This window comes from Diospyros lotus, chromosome 6 (genome assembly GCF_014633365.1).
Source record: "Diospyros lotus cultivar Yz01 chromosome 6, ASM1463336v1, whole genome shotgun sequence".
NCBI classification, from domain to species: domain Eukaryota; kingdom Viridiplantae; phylum Streptophyta; class Magnoliopsida; order Ericales; family Ebenaceae; genus Diospyros; species Diospyros lotus.
The window spans coordinates 10871898-10892408 of record NC_068343.1 but is presented as its reverse complement, the minus strand read 5'-3'; the positions used below and the strand labels follow the sequence as shown (position 1 = coordinate 10892408).

General features: G+C 37.6%; 3 protein-coding genes across 3 annotated transcripts; 2 read left to right on the top strand and 1 right to left on the bottom strand.

The window, feature by feature from the left end:
* Positions 1 to 593: 593 nt before the first annotated feature.
* On the top strand, positions 594 to 2159 carry LOC127804094 (GDP-mannose 4,6 dehydratase 1). Its single transcript, XM_052340824.1, has one exon. It carries the CDS (start codon positions 802 to 804, stop codon positions 1915 to 1917), a length of 1116 nt encoding a protein of 371 aa, XP_052196784.1. The 5' UTR covers positions 594 to 801; the 3' UTR covers positions 1918 to 2159.
* Positions 2160 to 2735: 576 nt separating this feature from the next.
* On the bottom strand, positions 2736 to 12140 carry LOC127804095 (uncharacterized). The gene is made up of 6 exons (XM_052340825.1): positions 11987 to 12140; positions 11799 to 11882; positions 11603 to 11687; positions 6156 to 6238; positions 3532 to 3643; positions 2736 to 3174 (listed from the first exon to the last, which is right to left on the bottom strand). Exons 1-6 carry the CDS (start codon positions 12020 to 12022, stop codon positions 2942 to 2944), a joined length of 633 nt encoding a protein of 210 aa, XP_052196785.1. The 5' UTR covers positions 12023 to 12140; the 3' UTR covers positions 2736 to 2941.
* A 1157-nt stretch (positions 12141 to 13297) lies between these two features.
* LOC127803480 (uncharacterized) lies at positions 13298 to 18649 on the top strand. The gene is made up of 11 exons (XM_052339722.1): positions 13298 to 13612; positions 13956 to 14950; positions 15031 to 15120; positions 15206 to 15670; positions 16230 to 16344; positions 16425 to 16586; positions 17354 to 17601; positions 17707 to 17800; positions 17895 to 17947; positions 18031 to 18114; positions 18192 to 18649. The coding sequence occupies exons 1-10, from the start codon at positions 13420 to 13422 to the stop codon at positions 18097 to 18099; spliced, it is 2484 nt and encodes an 827-aa protein (XP_052195682.1). The 5' UTR covers positions 13298 to 13419; the 3' UTR covers positions 18100 to 18114; positions 18192 to 18649.
* The last annotated feature ends 1862 nt before the right edge of the window (positions 18650 to 20511 follow it).

Here is a 20511-nt window from a genome sequence, read left to right as displayed (position 1 = left end):
TTTTGGAATTAACAAAAATATGTTTGAATTAGAGTATTTCAAGACAATTACTTTAAGGGTAAGAGTGAGCAATATTTGGTGTTAAATAATAGTGATTGTGTAATATTAAGTGTTGAATAATAGTGATTGCACGATGTTCAATTATAAATGAATAAAGTGACTGTGACGATGATAGTAAAGAAAATGGATGCATGTATTTGAAGAGTAATGATGCGTCAAATATTTAAATGAAGGGCAAATATAAGTTTTTATCTTAAGATATTTTAGAAATATTAAAAGTAAATTATAGAGAGAAAAAAATATAATTAAAAATAGAATTTTCCAAAGTTTAAAGCTCTAATCCAAACATCAAGAGGACTCAAATCTACAGAGAAAAAAGCTTCACAAAATATTTTATATATTTATTCAATAAAAAGATAATTGATGAAATTTGTGTTATTACCGGAAGAGAAAGAGAAAAAGCAGCAGCATTACTGCATTAGCATGGCGGCGTGCAGCAATACAAGGAAAAAAACCGCCCACGGGGAATTACAAGGAAGTACCGCATAGATGGCGGTTTCTAATTGGGTTTGGAAGAAAAATAAGAAAAGCGCGTAAACGTGAACGTGAACGGGAACGTGCTGGGCTTAGCGAGCGGAGAAAAGCTGTCCCCTTCTCTCTCTCTCTCAGTGCTCTTATATTTGCCCCAAAACCAAAACCGAAACCACCGTCGCCTCAGATTTATTATTGTTATTAGATTTTTAGATCCAAGATTTGCATCATTTCCACCCAGCAAGGAAGCAGGGAGTCGAGTCGGCAACAATGGCTTCCGAGAACGAGGGGCCCAGATCCGGATCAGCCACTAACGGCGGCGACGCGGCGGCACCACCCAAGCGGAAGATTGCCCTGATCACCGGCATCACCGGCCAGGACGGATCCTACCTCACCGAATTCCTCCTCAACAAGGAGTACGAAGTCCACGGCCTGATCAGACGGTCGTCCAACTTCAACACCCACAGGATCAACCACATCTACATCGATCCGCACAATGCCCACAAGGCCCGGATGAAGCTCCACTACGCCGATCTCAGCGACGCCTCCTCGCTCCGCCGCTGGATCGACACCATCCTCCCCGATGAAGTCTACAACCTCGCCGCTCAGTCGCACGTCGCCGTCTCTTTCGAGATCCCTGACTACACCGCCGATGTTGTCGCCACCGGCGCCCTCCGCCTCCTGGAGGCCGTCCGGTCGCACATCGCCGCTACCGGCCGGAGCCACATCCGGTACTACCAAGCGGGATCCTCCGAAATGTTCGGGTCCACGCCGCCTCCACAGTCCGAAACCTCCCCATTCCACCCCAGATCTCCCTACGCCGCCTCCAAATGCGCCGCCCACTGGTACACGGTCAATTACCGCGAAGCCTATGGCCTCTTCGCCTGCAACGGCATTCTCTTCAACCACGAGTCTCCCCGCCGGGGCGAGAACTTCGTGACCCGCAAGATCACTCGGGCCGTGGGCCGGATCAAAATCGGGCTCCAGAGGAAATTGTTCTTGGGGAACTTGCAGGCGTCGAGGGACTGGGGTTTCGCCGGCGACTACGTGGAGGCGATGTGGATGATGCTGCAGCAGGAGAAGGCGGACGACTATGTGGTGGCTACGGAGGAATCGCACACGGTGGAGGAGTTCCTGGAGGTCGCTTTCGGGTACGTTGGGTTGAATTGGAAGGACCATGTGGAGATCGACAAGAGGTATTTCCGGCCGGCGGAAGTGGATAACCTGAAGGGCGACGCTAGCAAGGCGAAGACCGTGCTTGGGTGGAAGCCCAAGGTCGGGTTTGAGCAGCTGGTGAAGATGATGGTTGATGAGGACATTGAATTGGCCAAGCGAGAGAAAGTGCTGGTTGACGCTGGCTACATGGATGCTCAGCAACAGCCTTAATTAGATTCGATGCCAGCAGCCATTTGTCTTCTCCAGTTATGGTTGAATTCAATTGGAAGTTCCAGGGATAGTATAGATGTCGATCGCCTTCAAATGTGGGTTCTGTTGTTTTTGAGTCTTCAAATCTTCTTGCTCTTTTCATCTTCTTCTTTTCGAGATCTCCCAAGTGTTTTGGTTTTGTGGATTGTTTCATCGTTAGGCCTACTGATTCAATATGAGGAAGTTTACAAAGTTTCAATATCCTTTATTAAGGGTGCATTTGCAGCCAATTTGGATCTGTTTCTGCCAGTTCAGTTCAGCCGATAGTCACATTCTGGGTTTGGAAGCTGAACAGATCCATTTAGACTTTTAAGAGTACCGAAACTCAGTTGGTCGGAGATAATAAGAATGATCTGATTCAGTGTACGGATCAGATTGGCTTCTATCCGTTGGTTTAATCAATGGCTTTCCTTCTCTAAAAAGATAATGGTAAGATAAATAGTTTTGTACTGTGTCGGCGGGCTGGTAAACACCGGGAAAAAAAATCAGCAACCAACTTCTGGAGAAAGGCATTGTTCAGTCCTGGGGTTTAGTGGGGCTACTTAATGTTAACTGCGTTTTTGCCTTGTCAGGATTCAGACAGAGTGGGGCCTTTAAGGTGAGGGATTTCACCTTTGCACCCAAGGATTCAGACAGAGTGGCCAATATTTCCCACTGATAAGCTGGTGCATTTATTTATTGTTTTTTACCTTTTATTTGGATCTTTATAAACAAAACTTTGGACACCTAATGAAACTACTGCGTTTACCATATCTAACATTTCTATAAAACAACCATGATGCCATGGCACGCAAGTTTTATTGAACCAACTGGGGATGTTTACAGGATGGTGCTCGTACAAGTGTTGTATACTTAAAATTTGATCATGGCAAAACTACGGGGTTCCTTTCGAGGCATGAGGAGGGCTATTATATAGCCTCAATTTCTAAAATGTAAATATAGTCAAATGTTTCTGAAATTCTACAAGAAAAAGGGAGGGTGTAAATTACTCTAACTTGGCTTCTGAGATGGATGGATGTCTGCCTGACATTCTTTGGGGAGAACATGAAGAACTACAGCTGGTTTTCATGTCGGCTGAGGTCACCGGAAATGAAGCCACAGATGATCTCAGTGATTCTGGTCCCTCTGCGGTAATTCTCTTGCATAATGCATCACAGTTGCTGATCACCTCGGTCAACCTTCCCTTCAGCTCTCCAATTTCAACCTGCAATGCATGAACTGCATGCAATATTTTGACATCAAAGTTAAATATCAACTTTGTTGTAAACTGAATTTATGACAACCCGGCAACCCCTCAACCTTTAAGAACACATCAAGTTTTGAAAATGACGATTCAAATCAAGAAGTCATTTCTCTATCCAGTGCACAAGACCCAAAAGAAGCTTTGTCAACTTGTGCTTCCGTAACAAATTAACAATCAATAGTGGCTAGTAATCTTAAGTGAATAATTATTTGCTACCATGCAAAGTTTGGAGGACTAAACAAGACTTGACTATTTGCAGCCCAAGAAGCTTTTGTATTTTTCTTTTTCCAGAAGTTTATCCATTGAAGAATTAAGATAAGAACATCAGTCACCTTCAGATAGATGATGGGAAGCTGTCTTCATTGTTGAGAGCGAGTAATTAAAACGTTGAAGAAGCTTACTTGTCAAAGCATCTGCCGTTTCTATCTTGTTTTCTATCTCTTCCTGCATATAATCAATTATTAGCAGTTCTTTACATCTGGCATAGATGACAAACCAAGTCAAAATGGTCATCCTGGAAAGAATAAGCAAAACCCTCACTCCCCACTCCCCTTCCATCCACCAATTTAAAGTTGTCAATAACAAATGAGTAACTATAGCAAACAACAACAAAAATACAAAGGTACAGTGCAACTTTTCACTGTCAGATTTCTAATGTGCTTGTCTACATTCCAAATCTAGTTATGAATCAGCTGGTTGCAAATGACACATAGAAGGAAGAACTAAGAACCTTGGAAGAAAAGTCTTCACTAAATACCTTCGTGCAGTTGACTCCATGATACATACAGGTTTTAGAAAGATTAAACCTTTAGTAACTTATCCGCCTGGAATTAAATTTTATTGCAAATGAGTTCCTAAACTAAGTGGGGACCTAAGATTAGAGATTTCAGAAAGTCCACCATTGGTGTAGATTTAGAAATTAACAAATCAGCAAACTTTATTATGTTTTTTAATGCCTTTTTTAATTATTTTCTTTTTCTAAATAGGGGTTTTTAGCACTCTTTATAAACCTCTCCTAGCGCACTTTGGAGCTTAGCCTTGTTTCCCTCTGTTCTTGTGTACTTTATTGTATTTTTTTTTTTTTTTGGGGTTCTACATCAAGTTGTATGAGATCCACCCTGAATCCATAGTCAAAATCTTAACAGAAACCCTAAATTTTTCTTCTTTACCTTCTAATGAAGAAAAAATCCCTTGCACATTATCTCTCTTTCCCTAAATTTTTCTTCTTTTTTTATTCATTATCTCTCTTGCACATTATTTATCTTGTATCATTACCTCTCGTTACTCAAAATTTTGAGCCTGTTCAAAACTTTGCCCAACACATCCAAGTCACGCTACTAAATGTGCATCGTAGATGTAGAGAATTTAATGAGGGTGACATGTTATGGTTCATATCCATCCTAAATAATGCTCGAAACACTCTTTTAAGAAGTTATGTGCTTGAGTTAATAGACCATTCCCCATCACTGGAAAACTTGAACCTGAATCCAATGTACATTTACTCAATTTGCTTGATGACATGAATATTATTCCTAACTTCAATGCGGAGAATTTGTCAGCAAGACACATTTAATTCTCCTAGTTTGCTAGCTAGTGATCTTTCAACTCATCAAATTCCCAGACATCTGCATCTTCTACGAGAAAGGGATGTGATTAAAGTTCTGCTAAATGATGAAAATGTTGTTTCATCTCAAAGGAGGTTCAAAAAGGTTCTTAGTTAAATGGAACGGCAGTCAAAATTCTGATCCTACTTGGCTCACTTAAGAAAACTTTTGACTTTCAAATCCAAAGTACTTGGAGTGGGACTTACATCTCATTTAATCCTAGGTCTTTTCAGCTAGGAGAAAATGATAGAAAACCTAAGTGGTTGTTTAGCTGTGGAAAATATTTTCCAAAGTTCTATCTCCAATTTTCTACAAAATTTCTAGTTTTTATTTTCCATAGAAAATTTGACATGCATTCAGATGTCAGAAGTAAAAAAAACTAAGTTCCAATCTAGAAAATTGGATCATATGTTTGAAAAAGATAAAAGAAGTTTTTCTTTTGTATAACTTGTTTTAGAGAAGGAGACAGAGATAATTTGGGGAAAATTTTTTAGAGAACTGTGTTTTCCAAATCTCCAAATTATTAAGGAAATTTTGAAAAACTCATTTTACAAGTCTTCCAAGTTCAGTTCAATTTTGGAGAACCGCATTTTTCAAAACTCTGTTTTCTATTTAAAAAATGTTTTTATTTCAACAAGTTTTTGCATTTTCCATCCTTTGGAGTAATTTTATGGAAACTAGGGTGGGTTGTTTTCCACGATTGAGAAGCCCTTAAATCTGGAGATTGAGAAACATCCACTCTAGGAGTAAATTTAGGAATCAACAAATTAGGATAATTTTGTTTTCTAATTATTTTTAATTGCTTATTTATTAATTTATTTTTCCAAATAAAGTTTGTTAGTACCCTATATAAACCTCTTTTAATTAATTATTGAATTGGAAAACAACATCACTCAGGTTCAACTTCTGGGCCAATAAAAATAGTTTGAAACTGAGATCCAATCCTGTAAAGATCCTAAACAGAACCAAATCCTGTTGATTGATAAAAAATGCATTATGTGCTAGGAAGTAAAAGCTCATCTACAATTTTAGGAATCTTGCTTTATAGAAGATTTAAACATTGCATGGGGCACAACTGGCATGAATCTGTGTCATGGTCAGGTTTAAATCATTTACAAGTCCATAAAGCAGATCTGGATTGCAATATTGTTGTTGCTATTATTATATGGGTAAAGATCGCATTATAAAGAAATGGCTCAAATCTAGATCCATTTAATTAAGGAGAATAGTGGTAACTGGTAAGCCCATAAATTGTTTTGTGAATCAGCTGCAGATCTATTCTTATTGACAAAGTCATAAAAAGTAGCAACTGCACTATGTCAAAGCATGAATTTTATTATTTGCAAACTGACCTGCTTCTTACTAATCATTTGGGCCTTTGCCTCTTGCCAATCACGGTACATTGAGAATAGTTCCAGTAGCACCTTTGGATTTACTGTATGAATTTCAATAATGGTATGCAAAATGTTAACAGCAGGTTGTGCAAACACCTTTTATTAATAATTACATACAAAGAATGATATGGATAAAGCAACAACACATGAAATAGATAACTATATACCCAAAAACACAAGCAATATAATTAATCAACTAGCAATCCTGCCAATATACACATGGAAAATTTTGTTTCTGCATGCTGACATCAATGTGCAGTTGCATGTGAAATTGTGAGTCTGTTGCAGCAGAATAATATTCTATGATTATTACATATGGCTAACATTGAATGATAGCTCTCCTTGTATGAGTTTATCCATTAGAATGACACTCAACAGGGATTAACAGGGATCTACAGAAGCAGTAAGGCATGTGGTTCATTTCAGTGCAAAAGAATTACATTAACACATGATTGGAGACAAAGCAGACTAACAAGAGGCATTTTAAAGTTTTAAAGTTCTGGGGCATGACTTTCAGCAGCAGATGTTCATTGAAGCATATAAGGCAAAACTTGATAATTGAGTAACTTTCCAAATGTTATAATAAGAAATATAAATTACTCAGCTCCTCCGCATTCCCTTTTGTAAGATATGACATTTCTAATTCTCCTTTTGACTAGTTCTCCACATTCTGAAGATCTCCTCTTGGAATGCTAATGTCACACCCCTAGGGTTGAGCTAGGGTTTAGAAAGGAAATTGAGAGGAATTCAGAAGAGAGAGAGAGAGAGAGAGTAGAATTGGAGGGAGAGACTGAGCAGAAATAGAGAGAATGGAGGGAAAACAGGGGAGAATGAGAGAGAGAATGTAAGGAGAGAAATCTGAATTCATTATATCATTTCACCATGCACTTCTCTACATACTATAGCCTATTTATAGGCTGTCTAACTGAAAGTAGATTCTAGAAACAGCACCCATGTGCACTCAACATAATTAAAAATATCTCCTAACAAGCAATTGTAGCTCAATTACATTATTGCCCCCTCTATTGCCCTTGGGAATGTGACAGATAAATAGTCATGATGAAGAATAGCCTTTATTTATTTATTTATTATTTTTTTGGGGTTGGGGTGGTGGGGGGGAAGAGAAGTTATGTCTTACAAAGTCATGCTTGTAATGAAAGAGTTTGCAAATACAAGGATATAAAAACAGGGATATATCCTTTTCATTTTCAAATGTGGCATAAGCTTGCCAGCCAGGGAATAAATAACTTTGAATTAACCATGTAACAAAAGCAACACGCTGTGGGAGTGTTTTTATAATCATAAAATAAGCTTGTCCTGTTATGAATAGGGATTAAATTTGATAAAAGGACCAATAGCGAGTGCTGAAGTACAGATACATCAATGTATATGTGTGCAACTATATATTGACATCACAAACTAAAAAAAATGTTGAAATCTATATCGAATCATGGACATGTTGCAAGGTCTTTGTAGAGCACATTCTGCATAATATACAGTCCATTGTTGTGGATAAGATAATCACTTGGTGTACATATAGCAAGCATAGTGTATGAAGTATGTATTTCAAAATATGCAAGTAAGAGCACTTTTGAGAATATTTAGTATTCATCTAGCAAAAAAAAGTTGGAATTTGATGATATCAGCACTAGGAATTGTTCAAATATAGGAGCAAGCTAAATTCAGTAACAAACCTTAAATATCTTAAAAGTTATATGGGAATGTGGCAAATGAGTCTTCTTTCTTACTCTTAATTTTCTAAGTAGTTCTGAAGTGTTAATTTATTTGAACCCTTACTAGTTTGTATGCATAATTTTCGGTGAAGAAGAGATAAGGATATTCAATGGGAGCCTGCTGAATTAGCAACCGAAAATTCCTTTTCACTTTGTAGTAATTGAATATTGATTGGTTGTACACTTATATAACACAATATGGCATGAATGGGAAATTTGGTGTAAAGTAGTGGTAAGTTTTTTGATGGATAAGAATAAAAGCAAATTCCAACAACTCTTCCCATAAAAAGTGCATGGTCTTGAATGCTTCCATGAATATGTGAAACGTACAAATATGAAACAACATAATTGCAATATGTTCAAAAATGTATAGCATTTTGTAATTTACATGACATTATTGAGATATTATTCATTACAATGCCCTGTGTGATGTATCAAGATATATTCATAACACTGTCATTTGGCAACTTCAATGAAATGACATACTGTATCCATAGAAAAACTTGATATATCACACAACATACGGCCCAACTTTTTGGTATTTTTTTATTCCATGGTTAAATAACCAAGCAGAGGCATTGCATTCATGTGGAAATTATACTTAATAGAGCCCATGCAAAATGAAGAAATGTACCATACAAAACTATAAACTCTTTAAACTTTCCTATTAAAATAAAGGTGCTGTTAATAGTCTCATTCTCAAATTCACATTTTTTTCATGTTGAGCCGATCAAAAATTGAATATATGAATGTAAGCTTAGCAAAATTATAAGTGTAGATAATGTTATGAGACTTGAACATCAAGTTATTCCAAGAAAAATCAATTCAGATATCTTGAATTAATTGTCCAAAAAGATAGGGATTTATTAACGATGTTGCCCATAAAACCAAGATAGGGTGATTGAAGTGGAGAAGTGCCTCCAACATTTTATGCAATTTTAAAATCCCTTTAAATCCAAAAGAAAAATTTATTAGTCAACTATAAGATCAACTTTATAATGTAACACAGAATATTAAGCAACTAAGTACTAATATACGCAAAATATAAGTGTACCTAAGTTGATATTATCGTAGTATGTGACTACATAATAAAAAATGAGGTTATTCTTAATAAGACTGCAGTGGCCCTTGTTGAATAAAAGATGCGTGAGGTGCAATTAAGATTAACATGGTCTAGATGTGTGAGAAAGTAACCAATCGACACAGCTTGAAGAGAATGAATGGAATGGAAGAAGTTTGTAGCAAAAGTGATTGAAAAAGACAACCCCCCCCCCCCCCCCAAACACACACACACAAAAACTTGGTAAGAAACACTCCTAAGTATGACATGGGATATAATGGTTTCATAGAAAATATAATCATTTCATCATGAATACAGATGGTTGGCAAGTTAGAATCCAAATATTCCAGCTAGTAGGATAAAAGTTTGGTGTAGTTGTTAACTTATTATTGTTGTATTAGGAGCCAAACAAATTGTTTTTGCTAAGGCAGATTTGCCAACAGCAAGATCTTTAACATTCCCCCTCTGAAATGATTCAACTCCTCACCTGTCCCAACTTTGTGCTAATAAATTACTGATATATTAGGCCAAAATTCTCAAATAATTTGGGATTAATAATGACAACTTACCAAATTGTCATTTAATTTTACCTTCTAATCAAATATCTATGCAAGCTAACTGTGAAAAATATCACTCATGCACTACTCCCAAACAAAGGAAAAATAAGAAAAAAAAAAAGTTGCAAATTCTTGCGGTGTCTCATAAATTAGAAGCATGTCTTTGGAGCAACAAATTGATCTCTGCTCACTTTTTAGGTGGGAAATCAACCTGCTAGAGCAGGAAGCATTTCTACAAGGTAAAAACAAAGGTGCGGGGGGGGGGGGGGGGGGGGGGGCGCTGACTAACCAGGATTATGAAGAATAGATAGCAAATCTTCAGTGATGCAGATGGAATTTGCAAGCCATTTTTTAGGCAACACATGCAACAAAGGCACCTCTACATTCCCTCATTGGTCATCCAGGAAACACCCAAAAAAAAAAAAAAAAAGGCTCACTGACACGTGCTCACTGCTTGAAATGTGCGGAAGTCATCAAATTGGTCAACATGGTATTCCACAGCATAACCTAAGGGCTGAATCAGCTGAGGATTTTCAAGATTATGATGATTATGACAAGAGATAAACAATGCCATACAGGGCAAAAAATCTCAAGCCTAAGGTCAGGCAACATCACAGTCGTGCTTGATAAGGCAAGCCACATCTCAATCCTCACATTCAGCCCCAACTTCTATGTTCAGCAGGGCATCTCGCCCATTAAAAAGCAAAAATCCTAATGTCCAAAAATAGAGTAGAATTCTTCATTCCTGTCAATACAATTTCATAAAAACTCTCTCTTGACCAGCTGTCCACAAAAGCCGCATTTAAGACTGATCAACTTTCACACCATCACTCAGGTTAAGGACAAATATAATAAGTATTTTCCTCATAAAAGCGGCCGCATCATAATAAAATAGGAGGGCCACCAAAAGAACCACATTTATGAACTTACATTCCAAATCTTGGCTATTAGGGGCCAGCACAAAAGCCAACAGTCCATGCTAACAGAAGTCATGAAATGGGTTAAGGAGGAGATTGAATGTAACGATCCTGACCCACATTAGCATGTGCTGACCTCCAACATTGCAAGTTATTTGGGGAAATCTCAAGTATATAGATAAGCCTTTTGGTTCCATGCATCCCTATAGTTGTTGCTTATCATATTAGAACCATTGTGTGCACAGGACTTTGTAGCCTTGGACAATTATTGGTTTTGGGCTGGTGAGGCAGACAGCAATGGTGTTTGCAGTTAGCTTTGAGCCCTTGTGTGTTACAAAGGAAAGGAAATTGTAGCTTGCATTAAAATGTACAAGTTTCACTTTTGAAGTAACATAAGGTGATTTGCATGAAAAGTAGCCAATCATCAACTAGGTGCTCCGTGTGGAGTCCATAGGTGTTGCTTATGGTATCAGACTTGGATTTTGACTCTGCTGTGACCTAGACATTCAGTATTAACTATTAAATAGACATTCCTTGTGAACATCTTAGTATGTGACACTGACTTTGATCTTAGCAAGTAATCTGACTAAGAATACAACATGTATGGAAGTGAGTTTCACCGTCTAAATAATAAGACTGGCTTTCTGGTTGCTGTTGCGGGAGAATTCTCCCCAGATTGCAAGAGATGATTTTGGTTAGAGTTCGTTCTGGGAGTATGGAAGTGACTTATTTCCCTACAATTCCTCTGAAAGAGTTATTGGAGTTCTGGAGTAAAAACTATTATAATTGAGAACTAAATTTGCCTGTCATTTCAGGTTCCCGGCAATATTGATCTAAGCTAACAAATTAACAAATGGATGCAGGAACCGTAGGAAACCAAACATTACATGAGAGTTCTATATACCAATCTAGTAATTTTATTTTCTTCGGTTAATTTCCATGGGAAACTTACTATAAAATATATATCGGATACAGCCACCAAATTCCCAAATACCCACATCCAAGAACATTGGATTTTTCCAAGCCAATTCAAACATGCAGCCCTCTTCAAAATTAGGCAAGAAAAATGAAAGCAAAGCGGAAAGAATCATCAAAATTGGGCAAGAAAAAGGAGAGTAAAGCGGAAAGAAAATATCACCTGAAGCAGAAGAGGAGGCGGGCTTCCGCACTAGAATGTCCGTCAAGCTAGTCTCTGCCTGCGGTGCTGTCAGTATCGGAGTTGTCTGCATTTTTTTAAAGAAATAAACACACTTACATAGTAAGCAAATACTTCCATATCATATGAAAATCACTAAATCCAAAAATACAAAAACCTAGATGGAGGCAATTCTCACGATTTTGAGGTCCTTGAGCCTCTCAATGAGGGGATCTACGACTTCTGATCGCGCAGAGACGGTGGTGATCTCGTCGCCCGCCCTCTTCACTCAGAGTAAAGTGCAAGGTATTAGCAAAACCTAAAATTACTTCAATTTACGGTGCAATGGTGTTGGGAATGTACACAGTATTGCAAGTGAAGCTTTACCTGTGAGATCGACAGTGTTGATTCCGATAAACCCATTGAGACGAGAGGAAAAATCCCAAGCTCGGTGATTTTTAGCTTATTTCTTGGGACTGGTTATCAGACCTTTCCGCCCGTTTGGGCTGAAAATTAGAACGATGGTAAGGGCGGATTTGCAACAAAATAATTGGTAAATTGCACTTTTAGAGTTAGGTAAAAATACATATTCATCAACCTTGTACTTTTGAAAAATGAAAATTAAAAATATAGCCAATCTTTCTTGCTATTAACCGATTACGGAAATTCACTATTTGTTTCCATCTTTTAATTATCTCATTTCTCAATTTCAGGCTACCATCTTATTTTGTGGCAATAAATCAAAATCTTATTTCATTTGACATTTAATATTATAATTATTACATAAGTATTTAATTTATAAATATATATATATATATGAAGCGAGAGATAAAGACTCTACAATAATAGATAATAATAATAACAATAACTCTAAATAATAACATTTAATTTACTTGCTAATTTTTGTCATCATTTAATTATTTTTATATATATTTTTATCTCTCTTTTTTTATTTTTTATGTTTTATTTATTACTCATATATATATATATCTTAATCTCATTAGTGAGGTTTGATTTACAAAAAATAATAAATTTTTGAAAACACACTAAAGATTAATTTCTTTAGTTAAATGTGTACATTATTTATGTGTGGTGTTTTATTTATTTGAAAAATAAATAAAATTAAGGTGACAAGTATTTATATTTATAGATAATATATTTTTATATATATATTTAGGTGTCTTTATCCATTGAACTTTAGAAAAATAATTTATTTATTATTTTAATATTTTCAACTAAATTTTTGGAATTACTTTGACGATTGTGACTATTATTAAAATATAATGATAGTCTTAAGGGCATAATCAAGTGGTAAAGGAAAAGATTGTAAAGTCATAAACGTAGAATTAATTTTTAAGAGAAATAAAAAATTTGTATTATTTTAGAAATAGTTTTTGGTAAGTATCAATGAAGGTAATTTAAAAAAAAAAAATATTGGTTACCCAAGCATATCTCTGATTTACTTTATTCGTGATGATCCTAAGGTGGGTTTGGTGGGGCGGGAGTGATAGCGCATAATCTAAAAAAAATATATATATAGTGGTGTTTTTATAAAAAATAAAAATTATCATATTTTTAATTTTTAATTTCTGACAAAAAGTTGAATACCAAACAGGCCCTTAAACCCTGTCGTGTCACTACTTGGCTGCCGGCTATAAATATGCGTTGGCTCGGTTACATTTGCGCTACAAACGCCGCCTCGACTTTTTACTCTTCCTCCCCTTGGCTTTGTTGGGGCAAAATTCTAGGGTTGTGAGACTCATCTTCAGATTCGCCCGAGGGCTGTTTATCTTGGGTTTGGATTGTTTGCTATATCGACCATGAGGACTCGAAATAATAGAACCCCGAAATCTGCAGCCGCGAAGAAGACGCCAGCGGCCAGAAAATCTGCCACCAAAACCCCTCCTACCCCGCCACCGGAGTCGGGACCAGAATCCTCTGCTCCCGGAACCAGCGAGACCAAGACAACCTCTCCCCTCAAATTGACAACTTCTTCGAACCTTGAAGAACCTGGTAAAGCTCGAGACCTACCTTGGTTCTATGAAGGCCTATCGTATATCAAGTTATTAGGAAGAGTTTTTTATGCGTGCTCACCCTATTTTGTCTGTGTTTTGGTAATATGACCACGAAGGGTTGCTGTGTTGGCCTTCATGTGGGTTTTCGAGAGGGCTAGCAATTCTAATTGACAAGCGATTCATGTTTGGTTACGTTTATTTTTACATTTATTTTTTAATTGTGCACTAGGGTGGCTATATTCATTTGTATAATTATAAAATGTCAGAATGGGCATATTTACTCAAGTCTATCATGCTAGTATTTATCCGGGTTGGTTTTAACTGGTCTTATTTGATGTTAGTCGAACAAGCGAAAGCATCAACTGATGCCGTGGAAGTGACACCGGAAACAAAAGTTGCTACAGGAACTAAAACAAAAAAAACCGTGGTGAGGAAAACACCGTCGAGGACAAAGACTCCTAATTCAGCAAACCATGTTTCTAGACAGGTGACTCCTAAATCAAAGGAAACAGGAAATTTGAAGGCTGAAGAGTCATCCAAGAAGGACGAGCCTAGGAATGTTGAGTCCGTGAAGAAACAAGAGTCCTCTCTTTTAAATGTTGAAAAATCTTGCAGCAAGGAAGAACCTGCTGTTGAAAATGTTGAGGAAACCATGGAGGAGGAAGATCTGAATGTTATGAATGTTGAAGAACCACCAAAGGAAGCTGAAAAGATTATTGACATTAAACAGCCTTTGATTCCAAATGCTGAAAAATCCTCAAACGAGGAAGATCCTGCTGCTTTAGATGCTGTGGAGCCTGCAGAGAGTCATGAACCTGGCATGATGAGGGACGAAGATGGGGTGAAGGAAGAAATGAAGGAGAAGAGGATCCTCGAGGATGAAGTGATATCCAATAATGAGCTCAGTAACATGAAGGAAGATGCCGATAAGGAGTTGAAAGGAGAAAATCCTCATCCTGAGAATGAGTACCACGGTGAGGAAAAGATGGAGGAGGGCAGAGACCAAGAAGTTAAAGAATTTGGGCAAGGAGGGCTTGCAGAAGATGATATCCCAGAGCATGGTGAGGAGGCAAAGGCTTCAGCAGAGGAACGCCTGGAATTAAATGCTGTAGCAAATGAGCACAAGCTTAGGAAGGAACTGGAGATATTCGTTGGTGGGTTGGATCATGATGCCATGGAAGATGATGTCAAAAAGGCTTTTGAGAATGTTGGTGAGGTAGTTGAAGTTAGGTTACACAAGAATCCTTCTACCAATAAGAACAAGGGCTATGCATTTGTAAGGTTTGCAACTAAGGAGGAAGCAGCTCGAGCATTGTCAGAACTGAAAAACCCTGTTGTATGAAAATTCTCCTAGTTGTATACATATGTTTTTTTTAAGCACAACTGTATTTAATTTCTTTTCACTTTTACTTATAGATATGTGGGAAGCGATGTGGGACTGCACCAAATGAGGACAATAACACACTATTCTTGGGTAATATATGCAATACGTGGACAAAGGAAGCTGTAAGATCTTACTTGATATTGCAGATATATTCTTAACAATATTGCTTTGTCATCCTTGATCAAACAATGGTTGGCAACTTGGCAGATCAAGCAGAAACTGAAAGACTATGGGATTGAAGATGTTGAGAACATTACTCTTGTTTCAGATCCCCGGCATGAAGGTTTAAGTCGTGGTTTCGCATTCCTTGAGTTTTCTTGTCATCCCGATGCCATGACTGCATATAAGAGGCTCCAGAAGCCTGACGTTATTTTTGGTCATCCTGAGAGGACTGCAAAAGTAGCTTTTGCTGAACCTTTACGCGAGCCAGATCCAGAGGTTATGGCCCAAGTTAAATCAGTATTTATTGATGGTCTCCCTCCTCACTGGGATGAAGACCAAGTTCGAGAGCAATTAAAATGTTATGGGGAGATCGTGCGTGTTATGCTGGCCAGGAACATGTCAACTGCAAAGAGGAAGGATTTTGGTTTTGTTGATTTTGTTACACATGAGGCTGCCATTGCTTGTGTTGAGGGTATAAATAACACAGACCTTGGGGAAGGAAACACGAAGGTATTTCTTTATTCCAGTAGGTGTTGCAACACTTTTGGATGTGCATGGGTAGGAGTGAACTTTTATTGGTTTGTTTTGTGGGAGTGGGCTTTGCAAATATCTTCTAACCCTCCTGTGGATAAGTATAATGATAAATCTATCGATTGTGTTGGCTGACAGTCAAATGACATTTTTATCCCTGTTGTTGAATATCAGCCTCCTTTCAACAATGGGGCTAAATGGGCTAAACGAGTGCTGGCCAACAAATTTGGCTGACCTAGTCAATACATTTATCATTATCCTATGGATAATAGTTATCGTGCATGCTATATTCTGCAATTCTTTTGCCACCGACAGCTGGAATGCATGCATTCAAATAGAATTAGTTGAAATTTCTTTTGTTCTACATTAGTTTAGTAATCTTGGTGCTAATTTGACCATTATGATATTTGTTGACTATAATCTCAAACCACTTTCAAATGCACAGCCTTGCCACTACGTGTTGGCTGGGTATTATAGTACAGTTAGGGCTTAATGTGGTATTAACAGAATGAGTTTTGTTGCTTCTGTGCATTGCTAGATTAAAGTAAAAGCAAGACTTTCAAATCCTTTGCCAAAAACTCAGGCTGTTAAGGGTGGAATGTGTGGGGGGTTTCGAATTGGCCATGGCGGTGCAGGAAGCTTTTCCAATTCTGGTTAGCCTTTAATTTCATAACCGATGCGATGTTATCTTGTCTAGATCACTTTTAGAAAATCTGTTATTTCTTGTTTACAGGGAGGGGTTTTGGCCGGCATGCTTTCAACCGACCAAACTTTCAACGTGGCAGGGGTTTCCATCCACGTGGGCGTGGTCAAACTTCGAGAATGGGTTTTATCCATGAACATGAGTTTGATGTCCAGTATCCTCCTTTCCACCGAAGAGAAATGTTTGGGCGAGGTTTATTTTATGAACCTATATTACCGTTTCTTATTAGACTAATTTTCGCTAACACAGTTATAGATAGATCACCCTGCTTTTTTCTTATATTATTGAGTTTCGTTATATTATTATTCGTTGACGCAGAGAATAAATCAAGAACCTCTTCTACATATAGGAACCTTGAAGTTCCAGATCCATTGTGATTCCTCTTCCTCTTCTTCTGCCTAGATAGTAAATTCTCTAAAGGCCCTCGACCTAATGTATTAAGGTTATTTGTCTCTTTTCAATATGAGAATTTTGAACACTTAAAACAATCTGGCTGGAGGTGAAGTTTGACTCAAGATTGATAACCCTATTCTGAATATAATTGTGACACCCAATATAAGAAACTAAATTCATGAGTATGTCTGAACAATACTGCTACTCCAAGACTGTATCTCGTCCCCCAAGAAAAGGTAAGAAACAGACAAATGGCAATACCAAAGACCAAGCTTCATACTTTTTTACTTCACAAGAAGGTTGTTCTTTGCAAGGTTCAAATGAATAACATAATATTTCTATTAGAACACTATCTCACATGTCATTACAACCAAAGGAAAAAAAATGCTAAAGTAGGCAGGAGCATATTGAGTGAAGATACTCTTGATACATCTAATTTAGGATTTGAATAAATTGTCTACTTTTTGTCATGTTTTTATTTTCATGACTACTAGTCTTTATAGATGAATAAATTATCTGCTAGTCTTTGAATAAATTATCAGTTATTCATAACATCGCTTGATCAGGTGGATGGAGGGATTCATTTGAGGGTCCTTATGACACATTCAGTAGAGGTCCAGTTCCAGCTAGACCTGACCTTGATATGATCATGCATGATGCACCTGGTAGAGATCATGGAAGGCATAACCCAACTAGGAGACAACCATTCATCCCTGAGGAAGGATTCAATAGACCATTTGTTGGAAGCCATTTTGATGACCCTTACTTTTATGATGAAAGTGCACATGGAATAAAACGACCATTCTTTATGACAGTAAGCTGCAATTGATTTATGTTTTTTTTTTCTTGTAAATGTGAGTTATTTTATATTTATTCCAGTGTCACTGTGTATTTATTATGCTGGGTCTTGGCCTTAAAGGATTCTGGTTCTAGTCACATGGAGCCTAGCAGATTCCGTCCTCGCTTGGATTATTCTGATCCTGAAGTTCCATTTCGTGCACCTCACTATCAAGGTGCGTTCTTTCTTGCAATATTGCTTTTAATGTGCTTTTAATATGGCTTTTCTTCCTTGCTCCCAAAGATAGCTGATACTCTCTTTTATTTTAGATCCTTCTGGAGCTGGAGGCAGTCTCTACTCACATGATTATTATCGATCTGAAGTGAGTGCTCTTGGTTAACTTTATTGTTTTTCATGTCTTACAGTTAATGTGCTTGTGATAATCTCCCTTGTGTGATTTTATAGTTTGGTGAAGGCTCATATTCATCTTTCCATGGGAATGATCGCCCTTATGGAGGTGGCTATTACTACTAGATTGGAGAGGCTTTGGTAATTGTTGTGTTGCTTTCCTCTGTATGCTTCTCACTTCCATTATTGCTTTATTAACTTGCCAAGGATTTTCACAGGTAAACCTGGAAGGTGGGCTGGAGATCGCTCAGTGGTGGAGTCTGGAGATTCTGCTTGAAAGGAAAGCTGAAATTAGTTTCTCTTGCCGCTTATTTCTCTATTTTTTTCAGTTTCCTTATTAGTCCTCTGCCTTTGCCTTCCTCCACCTTCCTCTGTTCTCTTTGTCAAAATTTCAGAGATGGTGAGTTCAAGTGTCTAGTTTAGTCAATCTCTCCAGGAAGGTTTATTTTATAGATATGAAGGTATCATCTCTTTTGGCCCTAGATAGGAGTAGCTTGAGGAAGTAGATATGGCCTGTGAAGATGAGCAGCTGAGATTGCAAACTTGTTCATGATCTTGTGTGGTGTTGAATACATGTTAATCCTTTTATCTTGAAGGTTAAAAGAAACAAATTCGATGACTATTTGTTATCTATGGCAGAGTTCCAGTTGAAGTTTTTGTTCATTGGCATAGAAAACTGAAGTATAGATTTTCAACTTGCAATGGTGTTTTTTTGGAGATTAAAGTTGTATGGAGAGCAATATTAATGCCTTTAGAAATGAGGCTCTTTACCAGTACAATTCAAACTCGAAGATATAATGAAAAGTTTCAGGATGTACTGGAGGCTAGACTTTCTAGGAAAGTACTTCATGGTCATTTTGTGTATTTTTTGGGGCATGTTTGGTGTGGATTCTGACCTTATCTATAGCTAAAATAAACTTCGGCTACAGAGCATTGTGGTAGATCAATTGGATCCCGTGTGTGATATTCACGTAGTTCATTATGGATACAGTCTGTGATCTTGTAAGATGTCTCTGATATTGTAAGATTAAATGTGAAAGTATGTGATCATGTGAAGATCAAATATCAGGATCACTTGGGTAAATTTTGAGGCGCATCTTACCGATGGCACTATCTTTATCATATTGTCACGAAACAAGTGTAGTCCTGAAGCTGCTTGACTAGGGATGTAATGTGGATAATGCGCATCTTAATGCTGGACGCTCCTGCTGTGCCTGACACTCGGCAAGGTGGCTGATGTGTTTAATCTGTAAAATATCAGGGAGTCTTGTTGCTCCAAGCAAATCATGGTTCTAAACATTTACCTTTATGCATATTTGGAGAATGGCTGCTGACCAACTAGACTACTGTCATGTTTCATTTCAAATTAATAAAAAAATTTAATCTATAGGAAGATGGTTTTGATTTGCTGCTCTAGCTAGGTACAATTTGGTGATGCTTTTGGGGTTATGTTTTTCTTTACTATTAACTGGAGTATCTCATCCGTTTGGATACAGAGTCAATGATTTTGTAGCTAGAAACAAATTTGTGATGTTACGGGGTGAATTATGTAAAAGGTTCTGTTGCATTTCAGCAGCTAGCTCTTTTAGTATCTGGAGAATTGGAGAGTCCACTGCCACTTTTGATTACTCAAAAATTTTATTGGATTGTGACTTCCTGAAATGATGATTAGTTTGTATTTTCTTGTGCCATTTGAGGATTTATTCCTGAGTTGCTTAGTTTGTGGCTTGCGATTTACTGCACCTGTCAAGTTGATAGACCCTGTATTATAGGTTATAATGGTCTTACTGCAGTCTTTTTTTTTATGCCTCTGGTTCCTTTGGTTCTCTTGGAAGTTAAAACCGGAATTTTGGTATTGAGAAGGATCTGCTTGTGATTTTTGTTAGGATCCTAGAATAATTTCTAGAATAAATCCTGATTTTTTGGGATGAGATTTAGGTCAACTTTGTGGTTTATAACTTCCTGTTTTATATTTGGTGGTTTCTAATTCTATGTTTGGTAGTTTCCTAATTGTGTATTCCTAGAATAAAGGGATCTTAATGACCCTTATTTTTGTATATTGTAATACCTATTGATGGAATAAGATCATTGGAGAATTCCTCTACAGAAATCATTTTTTCATGGTGTCAGAGCCAGCACTGGTGCTGGCCTGAAATTTTTTTTTCCATTCTTTTTTTGAACCAAGACGGTGCATTATGGCCACCAATTCCTAGACTTCTTCTACAGCAAAATCATCCTCAACCCCTGCTGTTTCCAACCCTTCACCCACTACCCTACCCGCCTTATCTTCCACTAACACCCATTCCCTTCAGATTACACCGCATAAACTTAATGGAACTAACTTTAGAAAGTGGTTGGAGTTGGCTCTGCTTGTAATGAAAGGGAAGGGCAAGTTGAGTTACCTCAATGGTGCCCTGCTAATACCTCCTAAAACTGCTGACAACTATGCACTTTGGGAGGCAGAAAACTCCCATTGTCATGGCATGGCTTGTTAACTTTATGGAGCCCAAGATTGGATGGACTTACCTTTTTTACAGA